This window comes from Lipotes vexillifer, unplaced genomic scaffold, assembly GCF_000442215.2.
Source record: "Lipotes vexillifer unplaced genomic scaffold, Lipotes_vexillifer_v1.1 scaffold957, whole genome shotgun sequence".
Classification (NCBI taxonomy): Eukaryota; Metazoa; Chordata; class Mammalia; order Artiodactyla; family Lipotidae; genus Lipotes; species Lipotes vexillifer.
Window position 1 is genome coordinate 787631 of NW_006791360.1, and position 10469 is coordinate 798099.

The following is a 10469-nucleotide window of genomic DNA, read 5'->3' on the forward strand; positions in this document are numbered from 1 at the left end:
ATTAAAGAACTCCCATGACTCAACAACAAAAAACAATTGAATTAAAAAATAGGCAATGGTCTTGAACAGACAATTCTACAAATGGTCCATAAGAACATGAAAAGAAGCCTGAAATCATTAGCCATTAGGGAAATGCAAATAAAAACTAAAATGAGAGGGCTTCCCTGGTGGCGCAGTGGTTGAGAGTCCGCCTGCCAATGCAGGGGACATGGGTTTGTGCCCCGGTCCGGGAAGATCCCACATGCCACAGAGCGGCTGGGCCCGTGAGCCATGGCTGCTGAGCCTGCGCGTCCGGAGCCTGTGCTCCGCAACGGGAGAGGCCACAACAGTGAGAGGCCCACGTACCGCAAAAAAAAATTAAAAACTAAAATGAGGTACCACTTCACAGCCATAAGAATGGTTATTACTTTTTAAAAAAACAAAAAAGGAAAACAAGTGTTGGCTAGCATTTTGAGAAACTGGAACCCTTTTGCATTGCTGGTGGGAAAGTAAAATGGTACAGTCATTGTAAAAAAAAAAAAAAGTTTAGCAGTTTCTTAAAAAGTTAAAACAGAATTACCATATGATCCAACATATGGAGAGCAGGGATTCATACAGATACTTGTGCACCAATGTTCAGAGCAGGATTATTCACAAAAGACAAAAGATGGTTATAACCAAAATGTCCATCAAAAGATGAATGAACAAAATGTGGTATATCCATACAATGAAATAATATTCAGTCTTAAAAAGGAATGAAATTTAGATACCTGTAACAACATGAATGAACTTTTAAAATATTATGCTAATTAAGAAAACCAGACACAAAAGGTCGACTACTGTGTGATTCCACTTACATGAGGTAGCTCGAATATACAAATTCATATAGACAGAAACTAGAATAGAGATTACCAGGGACTAGGAGAGGGGAAGTTTATTATTTACTAAGTACAGAGTCTGTGTTTAGGATGATGAAAAGTGCTAGAAATGGACAGTGGTGATGGATTGGGCAACACTGTGAATATATTTAATACCAAGAAACTGTGTGCCTAAAAATGACTCCTACGGTAAAGTTTTATGTTATACATATTTTACAACAGTAAGTTTTTTTTAAAGGAGCAAGGTTTCAATGGTTAATTCAGCTTCAGCTATAGCCACAGGCATCCATACCTGTCACTTCTGACTATAAAAATAAGTGTACTATCTGCCCCTGTAGGGTGCCCAAAACAATTAAAAAGTGATCCCTTTTCACTTAAGGGATTATGCAGTTCTAGAATTCTTATGTCTCCCTGATGAAGAAGCTTGGAAAAGAGTTAAAAGGTTGTCCAAAGTCAAGTGCTTTAAAAAGGTCTGTCATAAATACTTTTTCTTAAATATGTCATAAACCCCAATTTCCATATTGGGTTCAGCTATTTGAAAAACATTAAAGAGAAAGTTTAGGAAAATAATTTTACTTACAAGTCATAATCTTCACAAATCAATAGTACTCACCAATTCGCTTGAAAAAAATCATCCAACAAAACATGCAAGCCTTGTTATGTGAAAGAATTTGCTTTCAAATGAGGACATAGCATTCGTTACTGGGGGAAAAAAATCTACTGAACAGCAGAAAACCTTTTTTTCCCCCAGAGTGACCATGAAAAATAGTGGGGATGGGGACAGAAAATGGGGATTAGAAAGGGAAGGAAAAGGAGAGAAGAGACAACCAACGAAAAATCACTTGAGAAAAAAAAAGGTGATAAGCTCAAAGACAATTCATACAAAGATCTTACCTCAAAATAAAACATCCTAGAACAATGTCAAATTCCTTTTGATAACCTGAACAAGCCTTTCAAACTAGCTAACATAAGCTAATTTGTCTTCATTCAGGTATCACACGTGGATTTTTTTTTAAATTAAAAGTGAGTGGGAGTGAGAATGAGAATGTTTTATATAGCCAATAAACAAGATCCAAGACACAGTATGGATCAAAATCTTTAAAATATAATGACATATAAACTTCTCTCAAATTTACCATATGATTTACATTAATAACATTCTAAAATGGAGGAACATTTTCCCCTAAGTGATATAGTAAGTAAGCTATGTTTATAGAAATTCAGCCTGATAACATACCTGTTTAATATATGAAATGGTAGCTTCCCGAGGTACCTCCAACTGGATATAAATCCCAGTGGGCAAAAGGAAATCCACAGGTATGGAGCCATCAGATGCTATCTGTGAATCCACTGCCCAGATGTCAAGGATGTCTGCCATAGCAGGAGGCATTATGAAGCGGAAGCACACTCATAACCATGGGGCTCTAGAAATCAATAAGTAAAACTTAGTGAATTAATTAGCCAAATTTTATACTAAAACATGATAAAGCTCACCAATCCATAATTAGTCCTTGGATTTCAATATAGCCAACAATGTAACAGGAGGTCAATTAAGTTAAGCAAGAGTAAGCCACCATAACTTAAAAATACTTTTGGTTATCACTACATAAATTATGTACATATACCATACTGATTCAAATTCAACATAATAAGTATATGACTTATTATGTGAAAGATGAAAGGTTTAAGGAGTACAGGCTCCTGAGAAATCCAGTTAACAACCACTCAACAGGGGATTCTCTCCAGACTTTACTTAGAGAATTGATATCAGCTTCTTCAACCAAATTTTTCTTGGCAAACTCCATGAAAAATGGCAATCAAGAGGGCCTTCCTTCAAAAATAATTTTCTATCAAGCTCATGAGAGAAACAAAATGTCATGAACTTAGTCCCATGACCCACCACCAAAGTATTAAAAAGACCAAATCCCCCAAACCAGCTGGCAAGGCCCTTTATGCTATGACTCTGGCCTGTTTTCCTTTGCTTCTCTGATTACTCCACAATCCAGGCTCTTGTGCCACAAGTGCTTTTTGTCTCCTGCTGCTAGACCTATGTTCACAGATATGTTGACACTGCCCATACCAAACCACTATTCCAACAAATGCACCCTTCAACTGGGCCATTTAAGTCTCATCTATTCCTTAAGGGCTTCCTTCAAGAAAGCACAACAATAATCCTGGGAAGAACATGGGCACTGAAGTTAAAAAAAAACAAAAAAACAAAACAAGGTTCAAATCCCATTTATTCAAAACATTCAAGTATCGTGTCAAAAGAGAGGGCTTCCCTGGTGGCGCAGTGCTTGAGAGTCCGCCTGCCGATGCAGGAGACGCGGGTTCGTGCCCCGTTTCGGGAAGATCCCACATGCCGCGGAGCGGCTGGGCCCGTGAGCCATGGCCGCTGAGCCTGCGCGTCCGGAGCCTGTGCTCCGCAAATGGGAGAGGCCACAACAGTGAGAGGCCCGCATAACGCAAGGAAAAAAAAAAAAAAAAAGAGACAGGCACCAACCTGAAGCATTTTGGGGCATCAAAAACAATAATGACATCCATGGATTGAAACACATGAAATATATACAAATGTGAGACAATAATGATAGAGAAAAACCCTTTATTAGTCAACTTTGGAGACTGATTTGAAACAACCTGGGAAATTTAAATACGGATTAAATATCAGATAATTGTAAGGGAACTGTTCATTTTGTGAGGTATAATAATGGAATGTTATGTTTCTAAAAACCAGTCTTTATCAGTCAGAGACACATAATGAAGTATATATAGGGATAAAATGAAACTATGCTTGGCATTTGCTTTAAATTATTCCATTTTTTAAAACGTGAATGGGCAGCTGATTTCAACAAAGATGTAAAGGTAATTCAATGAGAAAACAGTCTTTTCAACAAATGGTGCTGGAATTACTAGACATCCATATGCTAAGAAAATGAAGCTCAATCCATATCTCACATCAAAAATTATAAACTCAAAATGGATTGTAGGCCTAAATGTAAACACTAAAACTGTAAATCCTCTAGAAGAAAACATAGGAGAAAAGCTTGTGATCTTGGATTAGGCAAAGAATTCTTAGATACGACACCATAAGCACAATTCATAAAATAAAAAATTGATAAAATGAACATCACCAAAACTAAAAACTTCTGCTCTTAAGGAAGACACTGTCCATAATATAAAAAGACAAGCCACAGACAGGAGAAAATGCTTACAAATCATATACAGAACTTGTATCCAGCATACATAAAGAACTCTCAACATACAATAATAAGAAAACAGCTCAGGGCTTCCCTGGTGGCGCAGTGGTTAAGAGTTGGCCTGCCAATGCACGGGACATGGGTTCGAGCCCTGGTCCAGGAAGATTCCACATGCCGTGGAGCAACTAAGCCCGTGCGCCACAACTACTGAGCCTGCGTGCCGCAACTACTAAAGCCCACGTGCCTAGAGCCCGTGCTCCACAAGAGAAGCCACCGCAATGAGAAGCCCGCACACTGCAACTAGAGAAAAGCCCACACGCAGCAATGAAGATGCAACACAGCCTAAAATAAATAAATAAATAAATAAAAATTAAAAAAAAAAAAGAAAATCCTGAATTCCTAAATTTGTTTAAAAAAAAAAGAAAAACAGCTCAGTTTTTTTAAATTGGCAAAAGATTTGAACAGAGGCTATCAAAGGAGATAGATGGATGATAAAAGGGCTCAATATCATTAGTCATATAAATTAAAACAACAGTAAGACACCACTACACACCTCTTACATGGCTAAAATTAAAAAGACCAACCATACCAAGTGTAGACAAGGAAGAAGAGGAACTGGAACTCTCATACACTGCTGATGGGAATGTTAAACACTAGAGCTACTTTGGAAAACAGTTTGGCAGTTTCTTAACATACACCTACCATATGATCAAGTCATCCCACTTCTAAATATATACCCAAATGAAATGAAGGCATATATCCATGTAAAAACTTGTATATAACTGTTCATAGCAGCTTTATTTATACTAGCCAAAAATTGGGAAAAATTCGAATGTCCATCAACAAGTGAATGAATTTTTTTTTAAAAGTGGTACACTCATACAATAGAATACTACACACTCAAAAAAGCAAAAACAAACAAAAATCCACTACAGACACATTCAACAATGTGGATGAATCTCAAAATAATTATGCTGAGTGAAAGAAGCCTGACAAAAAGAGTACATACTGTATGACTCCATTTATATAAAAGTCTAGAAAATGTAAACTCGTCTATAGTGACAGATCAGTGGTTGCCTTGTGTGGGAGAGGGCAGGGAAGCAGGAAAAGGTAAGAAGGAGGGATTACAAAGGGACACAAGGAAACTCTTGGGAGTGGTGGATATGTTTATTTACCTTGATTATGGTGATGATGGTTTCAGGGGTGTGTACATATGTCAAAATATATCAAATTATACACTTTAAATATGTGCAGTTTACTTTAAGTCAATTATCCCTCAATAAAACTGTTTTTAAAAGTGACAGAAATAGATTAAATGAGAGGCGAAATGTTGGTATTTACTGAATCTGGGTGATGAGGAGTACACCGTATTACTCCTCTGCTTTTGCATATGTTTGCTATTTTCGTAAATAAGATTTTGTTAAATCCCATCTAAGGACGTCCCTGGTGGCGCAGCGGTTAATATGCCTGCCAATACAGGGGACACAGGTTTGAGCCCTGGTCCGGGAAGATCCCACATGCCATGGAGCAAGTAAGCCCACGCACCACAACTACTGAGCCTCCGCTCTAGAGCCTGTGAGCCACAACTACTGAGCCCGCGAGCCACAACTACTGAAGTCCGTGTGCCAAAACTACTGAAGCGCGCCTAGAGCCCATGCTCTGCAACAAGAGAAGCCACTGCAATGAGAAGCCCGCGCACTGCAACGAAGATCCAACGCAGCCAAAAATAAATTAATAAAATAAATTAATTTTAAAAATAAAAGATAAAAAAAAAAATCCCATCTATACCATTTACCAGCTATGTGAATTTTGGTAAGTCACTTAAACTTCCTGAGCCTCCATTAACTAAAAAAGGGATTCATAATAAAATGCTCCTCCTGGGAACACTGTGACAAATGAAGGAGCCAATATGTGAGAGCCTGACACATTGCAAGTTCTGCTAAATGACAGCTTTCTCCCTTTACTGAACATCCTGGCCGTTACTGATTCCTCCCTCCTAAGTCTTACACCCCATAGCCTAGATCCACCGCACTGACACTGCCATAAAGGTCCTGAATCTTTCAGATGTGCAAGCCTTGTTTCTGGAGGCAGGACAGAACGATTAAATATTGTGTTCTCAGAGTCTAACAGCTTAGTTGTAAAACCTGGCTCCATCACTCGCTAGCAGAGAGATCTTGGGCAAATCACTTGTCTTCTTCCTACTTAAATTCCTTTATCTGTGAAATGGTGAAAACAACAGTAACTACCTCATAGCATACTTATTAACACTGAGTAAAGAATGCCTGGAATATAATAAGCCCCATGTTTGTTGCTATTTATTAATTTTTTTAATTCAAAAACTGTTAGCTCTTTTGAGCTATGAGCCACATATATTCAACTACTTTTGTTTCCCCAAAAGTGATTAGCAGATAGTAGCCATTTGTAATTGTTTAATGAACTTAAGACCAAACAGTATTATCCCTACTCCAACAATTAAAGAAAAGGAAAAAAAAAAAAAAACTCACAGGATAATAGAATTCATAACACCTAAAGGTAAGTACTTACTATGTGTCAGCATTCTACTAAAGTCTTACATATGTTACTACATTTTATCCTTACTACTACCCTGTGGTAATACTACTACTCCTCAAGAAGCACCTGAGACTTAGAAAATCTGAGATCTCATGGATAGAAAGCAGCAGTCCTAGGATTTGAAGTTGGGTCTAACTCTAGAGGGTGAGCCCAACACCACACTCTACATAATGACTACTAAAGCACCATAAAAAGAGTCTGAGACATTTAACCATAATAAACCACATTACGTTGACTGTAAGTTCCTTGAGGTCTTGTGCCATGCTTCTTAAAATACTGTCTCTCACCACAGCGTACAGAGAAATCATACGTTTATACGTAGAAATTCTAAACTGATAAACTTTCACAGACAAGAACAAGATTACACAAAGTTACTACAGACGTCATTAACTGTCGCTGATCTTAGAAACGCTTTAGGCAAATCACTGCAGAACAGCCTCTAGAGACTGTCTTCGGTGGAGGAGCTTCTCAACTTTCCAAGTATTAGGCATTCAAGAAATATTTGAGGAACGAAAACATGCTACACCTAATTTTAAAGACCATGCTTTGCTTACCTTCAAATACCACCATGCAAAGACAAACAGGGAAAAGCCATCTCCTGAACACCAAGTACTACATATGAGTTAGGAGTTGTCAACAAAAGCTGACAGGACAAACTAAAGTTAGCATTTAAAACTGAGATGAGTTTATGAAACATCAGCCAACTGTCACAGAATTACAATCAAGATAAACCTGTATACTCCCCTGGTTTCTTCAGCATAGATTTTTGGCAAGATTCTCACAAGTGAAGCCAAATCACCTGATGAATATCCATAGTAATACAGGAGCACGAAACTATAAAAACAAAAACTCTGAGACCTCACCCTTACCAGACAACTGGAAATGATGAGACTTCCTGAGACTCTGGAGCCCAGAGCAGCAGCCTTTTCAAGGAGACATATTGCACCTCACTACCCAACAGCATCAACTCCCCAGATTCAAATTCTAAACTTCTTGGGTATCAGAGGCAAAACCACTATGGCAGATTTAAGAATTTCTTTATGAAGTAGTCACACCTAAAATGAATTACAAGAATGAATTAATGGGCCCCTACCTTTCTTACTTTCTAGATATGTCATTCAACACTCCCACACATACTATCCTTAATCCAGCCTTGCTGAACTGCTGATACTTGCCAGCATTTCCCATACTCTCTCCTGCCCCCTACCTTTAACCTATCACCCCTCTCCCTAGGTTGTCCTCAGCTACATATGTCCTGACCAACTCTTAGTCTTCTAGACTCTTGGAATCCACCCCTAATACTCCTCTGTGCACCCAAGCACCAGGGCATATCTATGTCAAAGCAGGAGCACACTATATTGAAGCTTGTTGCTTAGTGAGAGCTTCCCAACCTCCTACTATTTCTGGCTCAATAAATATTTACTTCTGTCAGAATGAATGAATTCGAATTCTACGCAAATCACTAGAACAATTACATTGGATCATTAAAAAAGTGATTTTTTGGGTTTCCCTGGTGGCACAGTGGTTGAGAGTCCGCCTGCCGATGAAGGGGACGCAGGTTCGTGCCCCAGTCCAGGAAGATCCCACACGCCACGGAGCAGCTGGGCCCATGAGCCATGGCCGCTGAGCCTGTGCATCTGGAGCCTGTGGTCCGCAACAGGAGAGGCCACAACAGTGAGAAGTCCGCGTACCGCAAAAAAAAAAAAAAAGTGATTTTGTTGTTGTTGTTGTTGTTCCTTTGGCCACGCTGCGCGGCGTGAGGGATCTTAGTTCCTGACCAGGAATCGAACCCATGCCCCCTGCTGTGGAAGCACAGAGTGTTAACCACTGGACTGCCAGGGAAGTCCCCCTTTAAAATGTGATTTAGGGACTTTCCAAGTGGTCCAGTGGTTAAGAATCCGCCTTCCAATGCAGGGGATGTGGGTTCAATCCCTGGTCAGGGAACAAAGATCCCACGTGCCACAACTACAGAGCCTATGCACTCTGGAGCCCACGTGCCACAACTACAGAGCCCAGGTGCTCTGGAGCCCATGTGCCACAACTAGAGACACCTGTGGGCCGCAACAAAGACCCGACACCGCTAAAAATAAATAAATAAATAGCATTACGAACTGGCACAGTAAATTGCAAGGGTCAAGTATTTCTCTCCTGCCATCTCAAAATGCATCGTAAAGTTTAATCCTTTAGTTTTACAGTTAACCATGCTCTTTGCTTACTAAAGCAACATCACACCAATCTCCAAAATCAATTCCCCTATCCTTGACTTTTTTTAAAGTTATTTTATTGAAGTATAGTTGATTTACAATGTTGTGTAAACTTCTACTGTACAGCAAAGTGATTCAGTTACACATACAAGTACATTCTTTTTCATACTCTTTTCCTTTACGGTTTATCATAGGATATTGAATATAGTTCCCTGTGCTGTATAGTAGGACCTTGCTGTTTATCCCTCTATCTTCTATTTCAAGGACAAAATTCTCATATTGAAAACATCAACTTTTTGACATAAAATCATCAGAAAGATTCTAATGATTCATCAAAATACTGACGATGCTTGGAAAGCAATACTGTGTTTAAATGAGACCTAGAGGGCTTCCCTGGTGGCGCAGTGGTTGGGAGTCCGCTTGCCAATGCAGGGAACACGGGTTCATGCCCCGGTCCGGGAAAATCCCACATGCTGCGGAGCGGCTGGGCCTGTGAGCCATGGCCGCTGAGCCTGCGCGTCCGGAGCCTGTGCTCCGCAACCAGAGAGGCCACAACAGTGAGAGGCCCGAGTACCGCAAAAAAAAAAAAATGAGAACTAGAAATGTTTTTCTCAAAAAGGAGTGAATTATCAAAGGGAATACGGTAGGCCCTCTGTATCCATGGCTTTCACATCTGCAGATTCAACCAACCACGTATCAAAATTTCACAGATACAGTATAATGACTGTATTTATTCATTATACTACACCATTTTATATGAGGGACTCGAGCATTGGCAGATTTTTGTATCTGTGAGGGCTCCTGGAACCAAACCTCTGTAGATACTGAAAGTGAACTGTAATGAAAGGTTACGTCCAGGTACATAAATTTCTACCTTGATATTACCATATTAATAAGTTACTAATGACTGAGTTAGAATGGTTGTCAGACTTTATAAACACTACAGATAGACATATACCATGTAATTACAGCCTAACATATAGGCCGTACTTGTGTGTCACTTTAATAAAAGCACTTTATTAGACCACTTCTAAAGGTTTTCAAAGTACTTTAAGTTAAATACTACCTAAGAGACTGGTTTATCAATCTTCATATTCAATATTCTTTCTAAATAAGTATTTTACAAATACTTTAAAAATCTGAAATGAAATTATTCATATAATTTACATACATATATAGCCAATTTCAAAATATACTCATATAATGTCCTAATTATAATATAAAGGGAAAATAAAAGAAAATAAGACTGTATATTTCAGTATGTGAATACTTGGACATAACCATACCCCTACACAATGAAGTAGTCAGAGATTTGAATCTATACATAAAATCACCATGGATGTGACAACTACAAATTCAGACTGATCAAATGTCATAAAAGCCACGGGTGCCATTGATTTTACAAATCTTTATCTTCCAAGTTTATATCTTCCAAAATTAATGTATTAAAATCATGTAGGGCTTCCCTGGTGGCACAGTGGTTGAGAGTCCACCTGCCGATGCAGGGGACGCGGGTTCGTGCCCCAGTCCGGGAAGATCCCACATGCCATGGAGCGGCTGTGCCCATGAGCCGTGGACGCTGAGCCTGCACGCCCAGAGCCTGTGCTCCGCAACGTTAAAGGCCACAACAGTGAGAGGCC

The 10469-nt window shown here is 39.2% G+C and overlaps 1 protein-coding gene across 1 annotated transcript in view; it reads right to left on the reverse strand.

Moving 5' to 3' along the window:
* Window positions 1–2259, reverse strand: part of PIK3CB (phosphatidylinositol-4,5-bisphosphate 3-kinase catalytic subunit beta) — a 111218-nt gene extending 108959 nt beyond the window's left edge. The window contains exon 1 of the mRNA XM_007464363.1: window positions 2095–2259. Within this exon, the coding sequence (XP_007464425.1) occupies window positions 2095–2247 (153 nt within the window). The 5' untranslated portion in view covers window positions 2248–2259. The remainder of the gene's footprint in view (window positions 1–2094) is intronic.
* Window positions 2260–10469: the final 8210 nt, after the last annotated feature.